The following is a 21,142-nucleotide window of genomic DNA, read 5'->3' on the forward strand; positions in this document are numbered from 1 at the left end:
AGTGGAAGATGCTGTGCAATCATCAGCGCCAAAGATAAATTCATCTGTCGGCCCAGTCAGCTTTTTGTACATAGAATGGGAGGCTGTGCCATCTTGTTCTTCTCCTCAGGCAGCAAAACGTCTTGGGCTGGCCCTGCCGAGTGGTGTCCCCAGAAACCCAGGTGTCCCCAGTCCAACTCTAACTGAAGCATCACTCTGCAGCTTCTGCCTCCCAATTGTTTAATAACAGCAAGAAAAAAAGACTGTTTCTCCCCCTTCTAAATTAGGTTGCTAAGATGAAAGAAACTTTTTTTGGGGGGGAAACTAGGAGTGGATTTTTTTGGAGGCAAGGATTGTGAGCTCAGGTCTAGTACTGAAAACAAATTCCATTATTTTGGACCAGGCCTCCACGTGCAAGCTTGTAGTCTGCCTGCCGCTGCATTGTTGGATCCAGTGAATTGGATGGACAGGAGATTCAAGCCTGACAAAACAAAGGGCTTCTTCACACAGTGCAGAATGAATCTATGGCAGGGTGGGGAAAGGGTGGCCCTCCAGATGATGTTGAACGACAATGGTCTTAAGCCTCAGGCGGCATGGCCAGTAGTCAGAGAATATGGGAGTCGCAATCCAGAACATCTGGAGGGCACAAATGTTGCCTTCCCCCTGACTAATGAAATAAAAATGTTTCTGGGGAAAAATCAAGAACAGATCCTTTGATTCCCAGCACTGACATCTTCAAGGCAAGGAATAGGGTGTCCAGCTGCAATATGTGCTGGTGTTGATTGGTTGGCAGGGGGGAACCTGTGACCCTCTAGATGTTGTTGGACTCCAGCTCCCATCAGCGGCAAGCAACATGGTCAGTGGTCAGGGATGATGGGAGTTGCAGTCTGAGAACATCTAGAATATGCTGGTGGCCACCAGCTTAGATGGCTTCCAAAGCAGATTAGATAAAATCATGGAAGAGGAGGTGGGCAATCGATGATGATTAGTCATGAAAACTAAATAGAAGGTCTGTGTTCACAGGCAGTTTACCTCTGAATACCTGTTGCTGGGGTCCGACGGCATGTGGAAAATCTCTTGCTTTCATGGCCTTGTGGTCCTCCCAGAGCCAACTGGCTGGCTAGAAACAGGACACTGGATGAAACAGACCTTTGGTCTGACCCAGCAAATCTTTTCTTATGATCATCATGCAATGGCATCTAAGTAGGCGGAGCCGCTTAAGGCCTCATTCACGCCGGGCTTTACTCTGTGCATGGCTTGGTTTTGCCTGCTCCCTGATTCCTTGCAGGGAGCACAGTGCTTCTGCTTTCTAAACCTGCAGTCCTGTTTCAGCTTGGCCATGTTAGATAAGTAGAGAATGTGTTTCAAGGTTGACCAAAGCAGCCCTTCTAGCTCCACTTTTCTCATTTAGGAAGACTGGAGGGGAAGCGCTAGAATCCTAGCGCCCTGCGAGATGCAGCAAGGTTTTATTTTACACGTTGTAAGGAGATGCAAACCACTCGGGATTAAGCATCGATTACCAGCCTCTTTCTGAGACGTACGCTGACAGTGTGAATGAGCTCTGAGGCTTCTGTGCTTCTGTGCAGGACTGTAAAGGCTCCTTCCCTGGAATGGAATTCTGCCTTATAAGCCTCTCCCTGCAGTTAGATTTGCAATATAAATTACAGATGGGGGCTGTAAGGCAGCTTTTCTGGGGCCACTTCACACCCCTGTACAGTTGCAAATGCACAGCTGCTACAACATGTACACTGGAATCAAAGCCCTATGAGGAGAGACTGAAAGAACTGGGCATGTTTAACCTTGAAAAGAGAAGGCTGAGGAAAGATAGGATAGTGCTCTTCAAGGACTTGAAAGGTTGCCACAGAGAGGAAGGCCAGGATCTCTTCTCGATCATCCCAGAGTCAGGACATGGAATCACGGGCTCAAGTTACAGGAAGTCAGATTCTGGCTGAAGATCAGGAAAAACCTCCTGTTAGAGCAATACGACAATGGAACCACTTATGTAGGGAGGTAGTGGGCTCTCCCACACTGGAGGCATTCAAGACGAGGCTGGACAACCACTTGTCAGGGATGCTTTGACTTAGATTCCTGCACTGAGCAGGGGGTTGGACTCGATGGTCTGGTAGGCCCCTTCCAATCCTACTATTCTATGATTCTGTGATTCTACCCTGAAGGCATTATCAAAGCCACATGCCAGAGTATACGTTAAGAAAAACATTCAGTATGTGGTAGGGACACATGATGGGTACTGGCTCCCTGTTACGTGTATTTGTCACATGAACACGTTACGTTCTGTGGGTACATGTAAAACGCTTTGCATGTACAAGTTAAAAACAGCAACAGCTAATTTATTCTTGATGCAATCCAGTGTGTGCAAAGAGTCCGGTGGCACATTGAAGCCGAACAAAGCTATTGCAGCACACATAGAAGTAAGTGTGTTTGGGCGGGGAATGAAGGTGTTTTTACAAAGTGAGTTGAGAAGGGTCTAGCAGTACAAGAGGTGCGTATGGTACATCACTGTGCAAAGCATGTATGAAAATGAGATCCAGTCAGACGAGTAGAAGAGCCAACTGGAATGGGTATCGGTCGCCCACATTCCGCAATAAATTGGCAAAGTAAGATGCATCAGGAGTGGGAGGAAGATAGAGTGGGATGTACTGGTAGATCTCTGGCTGATTTGAAGTAGATCAGCAAGGATTTCCTGACTGCCCGTTGTTTAGCACAGCAAAATGACACCATCACCCCCGCCCACACACACACACTAAATTACACTGCTGAAATGAAGAAAATTGCCAGGGAAGCTGTAACTGGGAGTAGATTTTTGTGTGGATGGAGCTCTGTTCGGTTCTAGTACTCAAAAGAAATTCCTGGGCTCAGAGTTCATTACTTCTAAGTGTATGCCTTTTGCAGCTGGCTCTGTTCAGTGGAACTTGGGATTCCCGTAAAAAAGGAGATCCCGCAATCCTGAAGTTTATGTGCACCCTCCCCTGGTGTACATAAACAGTGAGCTACCCACCCGAATGATGCAATCCTAGACACACAGTGAAACTTACTCTCAGTAGGTTTTAATAAGTGTGTTTAATATTCATTCATTTTCATTCATGTATTATATTTTTATACTGCCCCATAGCTGACGCTCTCTGGGTGATTCACAAAAATTAAAAACCATTAAAATACTTTACGCGAAGTCCAAAAAAGCATTTGCATAAAGACATATAATACACATACGGACAGCATATATCTAAAAACTATTAAAAAAAATCAGTCCAAGACATAATTAAAACTCAAATGCTGCTAAATACCTGGGAGAAGATATTTATATTACTTCATTTATTTACATATGTACATTTATATTTATATTTTAATATAATATGTTAAAATAACTAAAGCAACTTATAATAAAAAAGAAATACAACAGTACAACAGTGCATCTTTAAAAGAGAACCATAGTAAGCCATCAGTAGTCTATCATCAAGAGGCAGCAGTACTAGAGTTAATTGAGAACATCATAAGCGAACAGGTTACTGGTTAAAAGCGTGCCTAAGTTAAAAAAAAACAAATCCTGGGGGTATCATCCATTGAAAGACAGGATGAGAGGGAGCCTGGCAAATCTCCACTGGGAGGGAGTTTCAGAGTCAATGGTGCTACCGCTAAGAAGACCCTGTCCAATTTACTTCTGAGTAAACTTAAATGAGATTGCCTTGCATGTCTCTATTGGCCAAGGGACCAAGCGTGATGGTGTCAAATCATAGAATCACAGAATAGTTGGGTTGGAAGGGTTCTACAAGACCATCGAGTCCAACCCCCTGCAAATGAATTACAGCTCAGTTGTGTGTGCATGATGCGGTTCTTGATCTACTATTGTCCAGTTCAACAGGAAGTCCATTTTAATGTTTTCACGTTCATGTACCACTTTTAATCTGTTCGAAGCTCTTCACTTCCATTGTGCCTTGTAGCCCTGTATGGCGGGTCTGTATTGTTATCCCCCTTTTTTTAGGAGTGCTGGAGAGGAACAGGGCTATAAGGCAAGTAACAGCTTTATTGAGGTCCCCCAGTGAGTTGGTGGTTGACTTGGAATCATAGAGTTGGAATCCTAAAGTTGGAAGAGACATCAAGAGTCGATCCTTCTGCCAGTGCAGGACATCCACTGTGACACCATTATCGGTAGTTGGCTATCCAGCTTCTTCCTAAAAAGCCTCCAATGAGGCTTCCAAAGCATCTGTTTCACTGTTGAACAGCTCGTACCATCAAGAGGGTCTTCCTAGTGTTTAGTAGAAATCCCCTTCCTTGTAATTTCAGCCCACTGGTTTTGGTCCTGTCCCCTGGAGCAACAGAAAACAAATTTGCTCCCTCATCTATGCGATAGCCCTTCAGATATTTGAAGAGGGCTATCATATTCTAAACATCTCTTCTCCAGGCCAGACACACACAACTCCTTCAGCCTTTCTTCAGAGGACTCACTGTCTTTTTTTTGTTTTCCCTCTGGACACATTCCAGAAACTACCAGCTCACCCTCGTAACCACTCTTCCTTGACCAGATCTCAGGTGTGAGAGCCAATGCAGTGCAGTGGCTAGAGCAGCCTTCCCCAATGTGGCGCCCTCCAGGTGTGTCGGACTACAATTCCCATCATCCCCAGCCAATGGGCCTGCTGGAGTCATAGTCCAACAAATCTACGGGAGCACCAGGTTGGGGAAGTTTGGGCTGGTGTGTTGCACCAACATCAGGAACACCTAAGTTCAGACCTGGGATCGGGGAGAGTCAGCTATGGACACAAGCCTTATTCCCTTGGAGGGAAAGGTGTTCTCAAAATGTAATCAATACGTTAACTGTTGAGTCTTATACATGTTTACTCAGAAGGACGTCCCGTTGAGTCCAATGGAGTTTGTGCCCAGGTAAGAGTACAAGATTGCAGCCCAAGTATCTTGCTGCAGGCAGGACTGGTGCTTCATAGAGAGCATGGGGCTCTCTTTATTTATTTTAAAGACGTTTCTACCCTGCTTTTCTGTTTCAGGGAGGAAACAACTGAAGTAGCACATTAAAAAACACACTGATGCATACACTCACATTAAAAACGAGCCATACAATACAATAATCCAGAAAAATAATCTATATACATTTATTTGAGCGGCAGTGTTCAGTTGATGAATATATGTTTGAAACACGCCTGCACACACATTTTGATCTTTTTATAAAAGCATTATTTTTAATGTAACAACTTATAAAACTGCAGGTGGCAAATGCCACTTCCAAAGAGGCATTCTGTCTCTTACGTGTGAGAGAAGGGGGAATGCCTCTTCTAAAGTGATTCTTGCTGTGAGACATGAGTGTGCCACCTAAAAATCCTGTAGAAAAGAATACACCATGTCCATTTTCTTTCAAGTTGTTGTTCATGTTGCTTCTTCTCCTGTGCAAATTTAATTGACTAAAAGCCCCATGTGTAATATTTATGTTGGGATTGCACAGGAGAGAACACACGTGCTTTGCATGGAGAGGGTCCCAGATTCAATCCCTGGTGTCTCCAGTTACAAGAATCAGGTAGCTGAGTGGTTCCCAACCTTGGGTCCCCAGATGTTGTTGGATTACAACCACTATTATCCCTGACAGTTGTCTATACTGGCTGGGGCTGGAGGGCGCAAGAGTTGGACAGCATCTGTGGACCACTGCAGTAGCCCATGCTGTGAATGAAAGGCCTCTGCTTGAGTTCCTGGAGAACCACTGCCTGCTTCAGATGCAGAAGATCTCTGGTTCAGTTCTTTGCATTTCCAGTTAAAAGGATCAGGGGGGGATCAGAAAGACTTAAGAACATGAGAAGAGCCATGCTGGATCAGACCAAGGGTCCATCTAGTCCAGCATTCTGTTCACACATAGCGCTAACCCATGGTTTATTTAACCCATGGTTTGTTATCCTACCCAGGGTTTGTCAGGCAGACTATCAAACAAACCGTGGCTTTGTTTTCTCATTCCCTGGGTTGTTTTCCTTAAGAACATCAGAAGAGCCCTGCTGGATCAGACCAAGGGTCCATCTAGTCCTGCATTCTGCTCACACAGCGGTCAACCAGTTGTTGATGGGAAACTCAAAAGCAGGACATGAGTGCAACAGCACCCGCCCGCCCATGTTCCCCAGCAACTGGTGTACATGGGCATACTGCCTCTGATCCTGGAGGTAGCATAGAGGCATCAGGAGTAGTGGCCATTGATAGCCTGCTCCTCCAGGAATTGTTCGAATCCCCTTCGAAAACCATCCAAACTGGTGGCCATCACTCCATCTTGCCGTAGCGAATTCCACAGCTTGACTCTGCGCAGGGGCAACTTTCTCTCTCTGTATGTTTTCACTTGATTTTCTTTGGCTACTGCAGATCATGGACGGAGAGTCTGAGGAAGAGCAAGACTCCGGAGAATCTGCAGAAGAAGAGGAGGACGGCGACGAGTCTGACTTGGTGAGCCGTACCTTTGAATCCCTTTCCCCATCATCCCCTCTGCATACGCAGCAAGAGTGATGGCGAGAAGCCCTGTGCCCTCCAGGTCTCTGCCTGCAGTGGAAGGACATGACCTGTGCAAGACTTGTTTTGGCCCCATCCCCAGTTTTAGGGTCCCAAATGACTGGTTTGCCGAGCAAAGTGTGCTGACTTTCGCATCCTGAGTATTTCTCTTTACAATAAAAGTGTATTGCTTTCTTGTCAGGCCTCAGCTGGGGTCTGCTCTTGGTTGCCAGGTGCCAAGACAAGGGCGTGGTCCAGACAGGGAAGGCCAAGGCTGGAAGAAGCAGAACAGAAGCAGGGACACTGTCCAGGGCCAAGTTCCACAGGAGGCAAGGCAAGGCACCAGGAAGCTGCTGCTGCTCATAGTGACAAATGGCTCAGACTGGTGGGCAGACCCGAGACCCCGGCTTCATAGGCCTCATCGAGCCGGAATTGGCTTATACCAGGGGTGTTGAGCCACAGGCCCGCAGGACAAACCTGGCTTGCCAGGGTTGCCGAGGTGGCCACGCCGCCTTTCTCCGACCATCAACCAGCTGCTGGTTTCCCGGCTTCTGTGCATTTCCCCCTCATTCTAAGACGTTGAAATGCCTCTCCGAAGGCTGAGTTACTGGCCGCAAGAGCGTTACGCTAAAATAGGCTGGTCTTTTGGCCCTGTGCACCACTGGAATGGAGTTCAACCCTCGGGCTGAAAGAGGTTTGACACCCCTGGCTTATGCAGTCAGCTGATGCTTACTGTGGTCTACATGGTACCCTTGTACTGCAGTACTTAGGCAGGTTTGTAGGAGAGGTAAGGTGCCAGGTCCTGACTGCTGGATGCCCCAATTCAAGACTCTCTCTCTCTCTCTCTCTCTCTCTCTCTCTCTCCCTCCCCCTCCCCCCCCCCCCCGGGTCCTGACTGCTAGATGCCTCAATTCAAGACTCTCTCCCTCCCTCCCTCCCTCCCTCCCCCGGGTCCTGACTGCTAGATGCCTCAATTCAAGACTCTCTCTCTCTCTCTCTCTCTCCCCCCCCCCCCGGGTCCTGACTGCTGGATGCCCCAATTCAAGACTCTCTCTCTCTCTCTCTCTCCCCCCCCCTCTCTCCCCCCCTCCTGGGTCCTGACTGCTGGATGCCCCAATTCAAGACTCTCTCTCTCACACACTTTTCTCTCCTTCTCCCAGTGCGTTACGCTTCTTTTTCATAGTTCTTCAAATTCTTCCTTAACTTTTGGTCCAGCCCTTCTTCCTTTACTTTCCCTTCTTCTTTGCTGATTTAGAAGGATAAGTTCTGCACCATAACCCACAAGCATTGAGGCATGTGTTGGATTTCAGTGTAAGGGACCCACGTTTGAATTATTTCTCTGCCATGTAGTTGGCTTGCGTTGGGCGAGTTGCTAATATTAAATCTGGTATTAAAAGTTTTCACATCAGTTAAATCTCCTAGCCTTCCTTATTGCCAGTTGTACCTCTGTTGATTGGGTTCTACTCCCTCTTTGTGCTCTGTCTCAGAGATATCCTACTGCACAGCATAATGATGAGGTGATGAGAGAGATCTGAGTTAATGGATGCAGTGTAGGAAAGAGATGTGCGTTGATGAATAAATAGTAAATTGGAATGCCGCCTCTTCTGCCTGAGAAGACAGGATGGCAATCAAACCCTCCTGCCCTTGAGACTGACTGTAAGCCAAGGTGTCCTTTTGCACTTGTGGGTATGTTTTGAAGGTTCAGGTAAGGTTTGAAGGAGGGAATATTCTCTGTTCCATCTGCCAGTGACTTCTGCAGCCTTGTCCATCAGCCAGCGAGCTGTGCAACTACCCATCTTATCTATCACATCTGCCACCTTCTACCTTGCTGAAGTGGTGGATGGCCAGAGGGCAGAGGTCATGATATGACCAAAGGGGTGGCGAAGGGGGTGTTGGGTCCTATCCAGAGTGCATGAGTCCTATTGCTGGCTTTGCACACTGAGGACCTTTTCCTTCCCTATCCGGTGGAGGCCCTAAGTTGCATCTCTCCCACCCCTTCCAGGGTTGTGGAATGGGCTGTTTAGCTGGCACTCACCTGCGCCTGGGCACGATTCGTATAGACCAGCCTTCCCCAACCTGGTGTCCTCTAGGTATATTGGACACGGAATAATGGGCTCAAGTGACAGGAAGCCAGATTCTGGCTGAACATCAGGAAAAACTTCCTGACTGTTAGAGCAGTAGGACAATGGAACCAATTACCTAGGGAGGTGGTGTGCCTCTCACACTGGAGGCATTCAAGATGAGGCTAGACAGCCACCTGTCAGGGATGCTCTGACTTGGATTCTTGCATTGAGCATGGGGTTGGACTTGATGGTCTTGTAGGCCCCTTCCAACCCTACTGTTCTGTGATTCTGTGACTACAGTTCTCACCATCCCCATTGACCATGCTGGCTGGGAATGATGGGGGCTGTAGTCCAACATATATGGAGTGCACCAGATTGGAGGAAACTGCTTCTGACTTGGCCATTCAGCACCATCTACCTTAGCCTTGGGCATCATTTAACCTGAAGCAAATGGGCCTCCTCCTTTTGCAGCACATCAGCTACATGTGTTGGCCAGCCAGGTGGTCCCCATGTTCTTGAACATCCATACAGCCAGAACAAACAGGAGGTGGGCCACCACACACAGCTGATGGAGTTGCACTTGGATTATTGGAGCACAGTTTGTGCAGATCTCATCTAAAAGTATTCCTTGCAGTTGCCTGTCCAGTCCCCCATCCCCCTCAAAGTTGTTTGTAGCACGTGAATGCCGACAGGATAGCGGAAATAATACATTTTTATGAGGTTGTGTCAGGGTTCCCCATATGACTTGGACCCCTGAGCAGCTCCTTAAAGATCTCTCGCCTCCTCAAAAGTCCCCTTTTTTTACCTTCCCCTTTCCAATAACGTTCCAATAACGTGGGCTGCAGGTTTGGGGTGATTGACACTCTAGACATAGGGTTTAGCTACAACAGTTTCTTGATAAATTAAAGCAAGCAAATCATAACAAAAGGTGTTTACACAATAGAGCTGAGTGATACAAAAGGCATTAAGAGAAAATAAAAGTTGCAAAATGCAAGTTCCTTTACCCTAGCTGTCCTTAGACTTCTCCAGGCTGCTTCTTCCTGCTGCCTCTTCAGGCTCTGGACTCCCCGGCTCTGTTCTACTGGCTCTCTTGCTCTCTTTATATACCTTCCTCCTTCAAAACTGAAAGTACTGCTTCAAATCTGAAGAAATGAAACTTAACAGGGGAAATGAAACTGTTCCTCTCAGAGATGCCCCCTCCCAGGACCTTTTTATTTTCCTTTCCTCTGTAGGCCTCAAACCATCACAGGTTGAGTTGGTGCTCTTTAAAAGGGAGCTCAACAGCAAAGTGGAGATTTAAATTGTCACCCACAGAGTCCAACGTTCTACGAACCCAACACACTGCAGCAGTTTCAAAAAGGAAGAACGATCTGACATAGGATCCTTCTCAGCCACCAATTGGGAAAGCTTAAAGTGCCGTTTCCTCCCCCTTCTGCTTTAATTCATTCATTTTATTTTATTTTTTTTTTGTACTGCCGCTCAGGGCAAAAAGTCCTCTCAGTGCAGTTTAAAAAATCATTTTTTAAACACCCAATTGGATATACAGTGCAACCGACTAAAACTGCAGCATGAAAACATTTTTTTTCCCAATACAAACTCGGTAAAGTTAAGAAACAGCAATGACAGTCAAAATGATAGATTGTGAAATAGAGATCAGCATCCCCAAAGGAGGCACACTTAGAAACAACCAGAGAGAGGGCAAAGTGCGCCTCTTGTGAAAGGGCATTCTATAAGTCTGGGGCCACCACTGAAAAGCATGAAAGGAGGTTGTAATCGGGCCTGGAAAAATATTTCTGCCTCAGTCCTGCACAGAGTTAAGCATGCTTAAAAATTCTGTTCATTTTGCTGCCTGAAGTGGAAGAGGAAATGGGCAAGGACCTCCCTCCAAGTACCCAAGGCTGATCAAGTTATTTGAGCACTTGAGGCAGAAAATCCTACAAATGCCTCTCCCTGGGTGTAAAAATAGAATACTATTCATACATCTAAAGGTAACAGGTTGTTGCCCTTTCATGATACCCCAAATCATCTGTGGGGTGGTCACTCTGCTACTCTGTGTTGAACGTAAGTGTACAAGGTTACACAATGAATAGCACTTTTCTTGTTCACCGGAGCCAGACAACAGACAAGTAGGGTTTTCCCTTTCTTCCTTTAGGGAAGAAAGGAAAGGCCTTGTTTATAACTTCACCAGATGTGATTATAAATGCAGATAGGTGATACCTGTATACCTTACTTCTGGAGTTTTGTTCTGATCAGAACAGGTTGAATTTGTTTAATGGAGCAAAACGGATAAAGTCCTTTTGGAAATCCCTCTCTTTCCACTTGTTGGCATCCAGAGCCCTATGGTAGCATTAAAACGTCTCAAGCTTAGATCCCTCGGCAGGGTGGATTTTATCTAGCGGCAAATTGAGTCGGCCCATTGGGTATTGAGTCCCTGTTGGACCGACGATCAGGCTGCAACTGCAGCCCTTCTTTTGAGGACAAAGCTACCCTGTGCTTATAGATTCCTTTTGTAGAGACATGCAGGGCTTTGGGCCATGCCAAGGGTAAGCAGAAGGAAGATGGGGATCTACTGGTACATTGGTTGGAAAGAGATTCTGTTGAGCAATAGCAACAACAAAAAAGGCCCTGTCCTACTTGCCTTCAGGTACCAAGTCAAGAGATTATTATTCTGGCATGCTTTTGGCCTGGGCGGGAACCAACTGAGCTGGCGTGGATATAACAACCCCAGTTTTCTAAAGCATGGTTTAGGAAGCTGGGAGTAAGCACTGAGTCCACACACTCCTCCAACATGCACCAGCTTCAGTGTTGCGATCCTGGTTTAATTAAACCATAGTTCCATGTGTGTTAATTTAATGTTTGTGTACCAGCCAGGATCAAAAGCTCCTTGTTAGCGGACTGAGATTAAACTACAGTTCCACATTTCAGACGTAATTGGGAACTGTGGTTAAAAGTTTCTATGATCAATGAACCAAAAGGGACCGGGGGGGGGGGGAGTGCGTGGGCCCACCTCTTGTTCCTGGCTTCCTAAACCATAATGTATTAAGTCAGAAACATTGTGCCTATCTATTTAGTGCTCTTACCTGGGTTTGTTCCCGGGTTTGCTGCTTCCCCTTTTCCCCACTGTTGTTTTTTTTTTTTTTTTTGAGGTGTTCCATTTGTAATGACCGTTTCTAAAAATAATAATAATTGGGTTTATTTTTTATGATTGATTTATTGTTGGGTGCATGGTGCATGGATGGAAGGGTGGGGCAAACATATTCTAATCCATAAAGACACTGCTAATAGCCAAAAGTGAAATATTTTCGAACCACGCGCCTGCATGGAATAGTATTTATTTATTTATTTATTTATTTATTTATTTATTTCTATACCGCCCAATAGCCGAAGCTCTCTGGGTGGTTCATAGTAGACATTGCATGATGTAAGAACATACAAAATAAGTTAGGCAAAGTTGCCTACATCAGCTAACTTATATGAAATTGGGCTTCACTTGGCACAGGATTTGGATTAGCTGCCGTTATTTTTCTTACGATTATTTACATGCACGGTCTTGGCTGCGGAGGAAGCCCAAGAGCATGTGCTTAAGGGTACAGGGAGGCTTTTTCTGTCCAGGTTTACAGGCCACCGTGACATTTAATCCTTGGCACATGGCGTTAATTCGCTGGTATTTCATAGAACGGCTAAGTTGTGAAATGCAGGCTGTTACGCCATCCTAAAGAAGGGCCACAAGGGGCCGCAATAGGTTTGGCAACACTGGGGATCAGGTCCCGATTCCTGAAGCAGATGGCTCCTGTGGTTTTGCAGAGTTCAGAATCCAGCCTCAAGAAGAAGATGATGAAGAGGAAAGGGAAGACAGACAGCCCCTGGTTGAAACCCACCCGGAAGAGGAGGCGGAGGAGTAAAAAGAAACAAGCCAGTGCGCTAGGTAATGGAATCATGGGAGGTGTCTTTGGGGTTGTTTGTTTTTTGATTTGGGTAGTTCAGTAGAGAACCCAGGTGCCCTCCAGATGTTTTGGACTACAGCTACTATCAGCTCCAGCCTGCACAGCCAATGGTTGGCAATGATGGGAACTGTAGTCCAACATCATCTGAGAGGTACCAGGTTGCCTAACTTTGGCCCAAGTTCCTCCACTACTTCCATCATTTCATTTGCAATGGGGAACATGGATCAGTGTTTCTTCACTTGGCTCATGGAGAGGGATCCAAAACCGAGGCCCTGGGGACAAATCCAGTCCCTTCAGGAATACCAGCTGGCTTCTCCTCTGTGGCCAACCAAGAGGCAAGAGTAATATGCAGAGGGAGCAAGCGGCTGTGAAACACACCCCATTTGGGAAGTGGACAACAAGACCTGCCTACCCTCCACCCCATCCCCACTTGATACTCCTGTATTCCACAAGTGGGTGTCTAGGCCAGGTGGAGATGTTTTGGATTGAGCGATCTGGTGTCTCGCAAATTCTTCCTTTAGAATGGGTGGGCAAGCTGTGACTGTCCAGATGTTATTAGACTCCCAGTTGCCATCATCTGTGACTATTGGCCTTTCTGGCTGGGGGCTAGTGGAAGTTGGGAGTCTAGTATCCTCTGGAGGAGCACAGGTTGCTCATCCCTGCTAGAGAGTGAATGAAAGAGGTTGCATCATCCGTGGGTCTGAGAGCAACTGCTCTTTCTGAGGCCCAAGGTTTTGCAGGGCTTATGCCTTTACCTTTGTCCTCTGTACACATGTCCACTTCACTCCATTACCCATTTGCAAACGTTCTGCAAACCCACCTTGATCTTTCTCTCTCACAGTTGCCTTCCAGTGCTCATTGAAAACCATTTCATTCTCCGGGCTTCCAATTGGTTTCCTGAAGTTGTTCAGGCTGTTCCTTCCTCCTCTTGGATTGGCTGACGGTGGCACAATTCAGGAGAAGGGAATGGCTGGCAACTGGCAAGTTGACCGATTGGCTTTGGGCTCGTAACCACCTTGTTGGTGTTCTGTCCAGTTCACTTATTTCTTTGTTGCAGGAAGGAGAACAAAAGTGTGTTTGGGGGGTGGGGGCAGGGGAAGGAGTGTGTGTGTGTGTGCGCGCGCGCGCACGTGCGCGCACACAAATGGAGAAGAAGCATGAACTAATCCCTGATAGAGGTTCACACATTAGTTTTCATTAGCAGACACCGCCTTGCTCAGTGAAAGCCTGCGATTGGCACTTCACATTCCTTTTGCATTGAGCCAGATGTCTTCTGCTCCCTTCATCTCATTCTACATTACTGGCCTCTTTAGCATTACTTGGATCTAAAGTCTTTTGCATCGGGGTAGGGTGAGTCAAGGGGAGCCAGGTCCTCCTTCCTTCCTTCCTTCCTTCCTTCCTTCCTTCCTTCCTTCCTTCCTTCCTTCCTCTTGCCATGTACATTTCTGTTGCTAATGCAGTGCAGCAGCAGACAGATGTGTCTGAAAGGGAGGACTTCTCCCGATTATGTTCCTGGTGGCTAGCACCTTTTTAACTGTGCAAGAAGGGAAATCTGCTTGATCCAGGCAGAGAAGGAAGTAGGGGCTAAAAGATCAGTTGACCCAGCTGTTGCATTTTAATTATTCTATCTGCATCTGTATTTACAAATCGTTCAGCGTGTAGCCTGCATACTGTCTGCTAGAGATGAATGTGGCCTTTAGAGATGCACACACATGCATAGTTCTTTTCTGGCTATATAAATATGTGTATATATTTTAAACCCAGGTTCTGAAGCCTATACGCAACCTTTGGGGAGTGGAGAAGGAGCCAGGCAGGAGAATAACATGGAATACATGGAAGTCTCTCTGGATTCCTTGGATCTTCGAGTAAAGGGAATTCTATCTTCGCAATCAGAAGGTGAGTGTCAGCTTTCTAAATATGGCCATGTACCATTTTGGTTCTTTGTTTCCTTGGATTCATTTCTCTGTATTAAGTTGATGCCCCCTGGTGGCTGCTAATAGGAGAATGAGAAGAGGCCGGCGTTGCTTAGAGAGAGAGAGAGAAAAAGGCACAAATGGATCAAATGGAGAGACCAGCAAAAGGGAAATAGTTGCTCACTTGGCCAGTACTGTGGGGTGGGGGAGGTGTTGCAGAGTATAAAACTGCTCATTAGCCTGATGGGAATATCCCGGTGAATATGAAGAGAACAGTTCCAGGCGCTGGAAGTGTGTTCAAGTCATTTGGCTGGTCATGTCTCCCTCTGGTTGTCCACTTAGTTGTGTCTTTTTTAAGCACTTCTCCCCAAAGCTATTAGCCACTTCCAGTTTGGCCTCTAACACTCCCACCTGTTCTCAGGCAGAGATATGTGATCCAATCCCACGAGGGCTTTCCTAGGCGAGTAGAAGGTGGCTCAAAGCTTGCACGTACCAGAGGACCGTTCTGCAGAGGAGATGGAGACTTCTGCCTGTTTTGCTTAGTGCAGACGTATCGTCTGCATAGGACCTCTTTGAGCCACTGTTCGAGGGTGTCTACAATCCGGCCTTTCTTCTGAAAAGGAGCTGTGCCATTTCCCCACCATCCTGGCAGGATGCCTTGGTCTTATGTTATGAATGTTCAAGGATGGATTCAGAATTCCACCACAGCCCTTCAGCCATTCACTATTCACATGCTTCTATTGGTCCTGGCACTTGCTTGTAATCCATTCATCTGGCTAGGCTGCAGTAGTGTGACAGATTTGACCTTGTCAGGGTTATTATGATATGGGATTTCTGTATTTAGCTTGATTGTGGTTCAGCAGGTAACATATCCCACGCCATATTCCAGGCCCAATGTGTCACCATGGAATTTGTAAATTTACAAAATTCCTGATATTAACACACAGAATTTTTAGATAGAGGATTGTGAGATCAGGCATAACTTTATTTTAAAATCTTAAGCAGTTCCTACATGATTCACATCTGATATAAGACCATTAAACATAGACAGAAATACATCATTGTTACAACCAAAACACATTTCAGAAATGTTCTAAGTTTAGTTCGAGGAGCATTGCCTTATAGCAGGAGAATATCTCACCCAGTAACATTTCTGAGCTTGTAGCAAAACAGAGTAGAGAATCAATCTGAGACAGGTGTTTTGGTCTCTCATGGGGACAGATGTTGCATGTGACAACTGATGTTTGATTTTAAAGTTCCTGGATTTTGCCTCTGATATTTAAATGCTTTTTTATTAGTGCTGCTTATGTGATATTTCTCCAGATGGAAACTTTTCTAACAATTAGTTCTTATTTTTCCAAAGTTTCCTGCTAAGATTTGAGAGAATATATTTACTTCATATATTGTCAACTTTTCTGAGCCACACTGCCCTTCAAAACAGGATAACATCTGCTTCTTTTCCACAGGTTTACTATTTCAAATTTGATGGGTTTTTTAGTTCTATTTACAATATTTCATGTCATAAGCAGGACATGTGGACAATAGTCCAGTAACCATTTATTCTTTCTTCCCAGTTTTCTTATCTGAAACACCCGCTAGCCTTTCCTGACTTTAGCTGGGAAAATTTCAGCTTTCCTATAGCAGGCTCCTAGGTCAGTGAAGGTTCAGTCAAAAGTCACAGCATGTCAGCACAACTGCTTCTATTAGAATGTCTATGTTAGAATCAAACTCAGTCAACCTTCAAATGATAATGCATTTTAATATATCATTTGTTTCTCTATGAAAATGATAAACTTACGAGAGAAAAAATGTAGAAGACCAGTAATCTTCCTTTCGGATATATATTTGCAAGGTAGCCTTTTATACAAGCTGGTGCAGTAGTTTTGTGAGATGCAAAGGCTTCTAGGGCAAATATTTGTCACAGTAAGCTGAGGAGATGCTCCGTTTAATGATGCGTGGTCCACAACTGCTTTAATAATACGTATTAAAAGTGATTCTGAAGAATCTCTTTCCCTCCCCTCCCCTCTGCTCCTGCCCGTGACTCTTACTTCTGGAGAGAAGCTTCACTAGACAAGGAGCATTGATTAAGAAATATGCTAGCACCAACGCTGTGACCAGTACATTGATTTCAAGTGGCAGCTGCTGAGAATCTCCTCCAGGAAATGCTGGATCAATTTAACCATTTTAAGCAGCCCTGGTTTCTGAATCATCCCACTGTAAACATATGAGCCCAAATACCTAATATAGTCATTTCCATTGGAATGTTTCAGGTGTCCCAAATTCAACAGAGATAAATAAATACAATTATGTATTTATTTATTACATTTCTATACTGTCCAATAGCTCAAGCTGTCTGGGCAGTTCACAAAACAAGACTTAAAACGATATAAAACATAGCATTGAAAAAGTTTAAAACAAAGTAAAACTAGTAAAAACTAAGTAAAAGCCAGCAACAATGCAAGGATCTTAAAATGAACTAAGGATGCAATCCTACGCATGTTTAGACAGAAAAAAAGGCCTACAGCTCCCAGCATGCCCCAGCCAGCATAAACATATGTAGGATTGCGCCTTAATACTAAAAACAGAAAAGCTTGAGAAAACAAGATGTTCACGTGGCCCTGAAAACGTAGGTGCCACATGAGCCTCTCTGGGGAGAGCATTGCACAATTGGGGTGCTACCACTGAAAAGGCCCTCTCCTTAGAGGCTGCTCACCTCACTTGTAGAAGGGCCTCTGAAATAAGGATAAGTTAGAGTCTGTAAGAATGTGAAGACCTAGTCGGAACATATTGGAACTTGGATGAGTGGCCGTTTTACATAATGAAATGTCTGTAAATGGTGAGCCAGATGGATTATGCACATATATATGCATCCCAAGTCCCTTTCCCAACTGAAGGCAAGTGTTCTGCAGTTCCCAGCTTCAGCTGGGCTTTCTGTTGTGCGTTGCTTAAAGACAGGGTGTCTCAGCACCCCACCTTTCTTTCATTAGGAAACTCAAGGTGGCAAATGTAGGTTCTTAAGCAGGGCCAGCCCTATCATTAGGCAGGGTGAGGCAGCTGCCTCAGGCAGCACATGCTGGAACAGGCAGAAAGGTGTTGTAGGATAGTACAACACCTTGCTGTCCCACCTTGCTGCTGCCTCATCTTGCTCAAGGATAGGGCCAGCCCTATTCCCAAGCGGTCTTCTGTCCAGGCACTGGCCATACCCACAAGAATATCTTTGATTAGTCTCGTATCCTTTCCATCCTAAAAAGCTGGGGAAGGACTGTGCACATGCCTATGCGAAGATGCAAAAAGAATGGTTACAAAGTGCTTTGGGGAACCTTGTTTGTAGGGGGGCATCAGAAAGGCAGACATTCTAAGGCAGCTTTGGCAAAAAACCGAAAGCATACTAGCTGACCCAGCTTTACCCACTGTGACAATTTATAGCCCCCAAAAGAAGAACCTAACTTCGCAAAACTTTGCTTCCCATCTGCCAGCGGGTCATTTTTACTTGTCACAGTTGGCTAGCCTAGTGGTTATTTGCAAGCCCACGTTACCATTGTGTTTCCGGCTTCCCCCTTTCCCCAGTCTGTCATAATACATTTCTTTGTGCAGACCGCAGAAGAGCTGACTGGCTAACTTGCATTTCTTTTCTTTTTAATGTTTGCATAGGTCGTTCCAATGGCCCTGGAGCGATGGAAGCAGACATTCTTCAGGAAGTGCCTCTCTGTAGCTGTCGAATGGAAACACCCAAAAGTCGAGAGATCAGCACGCTAGCCAACAACCAGTGCATGGCAACGGAGAGCGTCGACAAGGAGGTAGTGTTACACCCCCCGGCGTTGCTCCTTTTGGGTGGCAGTGGGCAGCTTCTATTCACGCACAGGTCTCTGCAAGTCGTATGAGCAGGCTGGTGTGCAATGAAGGCCTAGCTGTGGCCACAGTCTTTGGAATTCATTGACATGGCTACAGTGCAGAGAAGGGCAACTAAAATGATCCAGGGGCTGGAGCATCTCCCCTAGGAGGGAAGGTTCCAACAGCTGGGATTGTGGAGCTTGGAAAAAAGGAGAGCAGGGGGAGACATGATAGCAGTCTACAGATTCGTGTGTGGCATGGAGAATGTGGACAGGGAGACATTTTTCTCCCTCTCTCTAAATACTAGAACCCAAAGGGGTCATCCCATGAAGCTGAGATCCAGGACAGATCAAAGGAAGGAAGCTCTTCACACAGTGCATTGTTAAACTATGAAATTCGCTACCACAGGATGTAGTGAGGGCCACCAACTTGGATGGCTTTAAAAAGGGGTTGGACAAATTCCTGGAGGAGAAGGCTATCAATGGCTACTAGTCCTGATGGCTATGTGCTACCTCCAGAACCAGAGACAGTGAGCCTATGCACACCAGTTGCTGGGGAACATGGGTGAGAGGGTGCTGTTGCACTCATGTCCTGCTTGTGGGTTCCCGGTTGACAGCTGGTTGGCCACTGTGTGAACAAAATGCTGGACTAGGTGGACCCTGGGTCTGATCCAGCAGGGCTCTGCTTATGTTCATATGGGATTGTATAGCTTGGGAAAAAGAGGGTAAGGGGAGAGATGATAGAGGTGTACAGAATCATGTGTGGTGTGGAGAATGTGGACGGGGAGACATTTTTCTCCCTCTAAATACTAGAACCCAAAGGGGTCATCCCATGAAGCTGAGATTCAAGACAGATCAAAGGAAGGACTTATTCACACAGCACATAGTCAAACTATAGCATCTGCTACCACAGGCTGTAGTGATGGCTACCAATTTGGATGACTTTAAAAGGGGGCTGGACAAATTCCTGGAGGAAAAGGCTATCAGTGGCTACTAGTGTTGATGGCTCTGTGCCACCTCCAGTACCAGAGGCAGTGAGCCTATGTACACCAGTTGCTGGGGAACATGGGCAGGAGAGTGCTGTTGCATTCCTGTCCTGTTTGTGGGTTTCCCATGGGCAGCTGGTTGGCCACTGTGTGAATGGAATCCTGGACTAGATGGACCCTTGGTCTGATCCAGCAGGGCTCTGCTTATGTTCTACAGCGCACTGAGATCTCTCAATTAAACGCTGCCTAATTTAAATGACTGGGGGAGTAGAAGAGGCCAATAGAATCAATGCTTATTAATTTACTACATTAATTATTTAATTAATTACATTTATATACTGCTGTGAACTGCTGGGGCTTGCTGGGCAGTTCGCAACAATTAAAACCATAAAATACAACATGATGAAATGTAATGTAAGATTTTAAAAGTTTAAAATCCACATGTAAAAACAGAGTAAAACCCGTTATCCTGCCTTTTGTCCATGATGGAGCTCAAGGTGGTATACACAGGCGTGGTGTACTCTACGGTCTACATTCACAGTGGGTGTGTTGATCTGGGGCCCTGATTTTGTCAGGGCCCAGTCAACAATAGACTCTTTTAGATTACCAAGATGAGAGAAAGCCACTTCTGCAAAAAAGATGACACTTTATTGATAGAAAATGGGTGCAGAATAGATGTATAAAGAAAGTTCACACCTCTGTTCAGTTGGCAAAGCAGGGCACCCTTGTCACAAGCTGATATGTCTATCTTAGTCCCCAGGACAGACAGAGAGGCTGTTCCTAGAGTAATCAAAGTTCTCCAAGCTGGTAACGTGTATTTCCCTTTGAAGCGAGACCAAAGCGCGAAGCCTGTGGGTTGGATCTTATAAGCTTTTCTGCTCAGTGCCTACCCCCAGTTCATGAACTGACAGGCAATGGCTGTCCCTCAGCACACACACTGAGGAGAAGCGGGGGCTATCTTCTCCCATAGATGCTTGAAGCATCCCAGCCTGGGAAACTAATTGCCTTTCCAGAGAGAGAAAGAGGGAGGGAGGGAGGGGGAGGGAGAGAGATTGGGTGGGGCAGTGGAAGCCTCCCAGCTCATAGGAGAGATAAGGTAGAATTTTAATTTTTAATGTAGAATTTTATTGTTTTAAACTGTTTTATTGTTGTACATCGCCCCGAGTGGCTGGGTGACCAGCCAGATGGGCGATTAATACATTTAATAAATAAATAAATAAATATAAGACACCACTCTGTATGAGAAAAAAATGAGGGAACCAGGCATCTGTAATGCCTGGTGTGAAAGCCCTGCTTACTGAACCATAAAACTGCTGGTTAAGCTAAATTACACATGTCTACTACCAGCATCCAAGAACTCTGTGAAGTCCACTTTTTTGCTTATTAAGCAACTCGCTACAGTGGGGGCTTTCACAGTCAAGTTCTTTGCTGAACATGGTGAGCTCCTACCTTCCTTCCAACCTTGGAGCTGGAGCCAGGGCGGCGGCGGCAAGGGCTTGGGAGGTGCTTGAGAGTGCCTAGGAGTCGCACTGCAGCAACAGAGACAGCCCCTGTCCCCTTCTCCAGCTCCAAGATTGGAGGAGGGTTTTGATGCTGCCCTTCCAAAGTGTTTGGAGCCTACATAGGGATCCTAAGCAGTCTCTCATCCAGATCCTGACCCCGGCCTACTTAGCACGAGCAATCATGTGCTTTCCCATCTGTGGTGCAAGGGAGGGACTTCATTAGCATTGCCTTTGGAACAACATCCCTCTCCTCCTCCCTCATTCGTAGTAACTGTGGAGATCGCTCCCCACGGGCTTGAGAGTGGCTGATCCGTAGAGGTTGTTCCCTGGTTCACATTTCGAACTGTGGAGTTCAGCCACAAGAACGGAGACCCTAAGTTAAAGGAGGCTTTCATCTGGTTCCTGTGATTGGCGATAGGAGGTGAAGAGAGCTAACCATTAGAGA

At 46.0% G+C, this 21,142-nt stretch overlaps 1 protein-coding gene across 21 annotated transcripts in view; it reads left to right on the forward strand.

Annotated features, from left to right (window-relative positions):
• EHMT1 (euchromatic histone lysine methyltransferase 1) overlaps positions 1–21,142 on the forward strand; it is a 200,231-nt gene that overhangs the window by 111,628 nt on the left and 67,461 nt on the right. For all 21 annotated transcript variants that reach the window (XM_084820643.1, XM_084820630.1, XM_084820638.1 and 18 more), the window contains 4 exons: positions 6,337–6,417; positions 12,327–12,447; positions 14,231–14,362; positions 18,031–18,176. In XM_084820643.1, the coding sequence (XP_084676769.1) occupies positions 6,337–6,417; positions 12,327–12,447; positions 14,231–14,362; positions 18,031–18,176 (480 nt within the window). The remainder of the gene's footprint in view (positions 1–6,336; positions 6,418–12,326; positions 12,448–14,230; positions 14,363–18,030; positions 18,177–21,142) is intronic.

This window comes from Heloderma suspectum, chromosome 14, assembly GCF_057233095.1.
Source record: "Heloderma suspectum isolate Gila_16-S chromosome 14, 16-S_ref, whole genome shotgun sequence".
NCBI classification, from domain to species: domain Eukaryota; kingdom Metazoa; phylum Chordata; class Lepidosauria; order Squamata; family Helodermatidae; genus Heloderma; species Heloderma suspectum.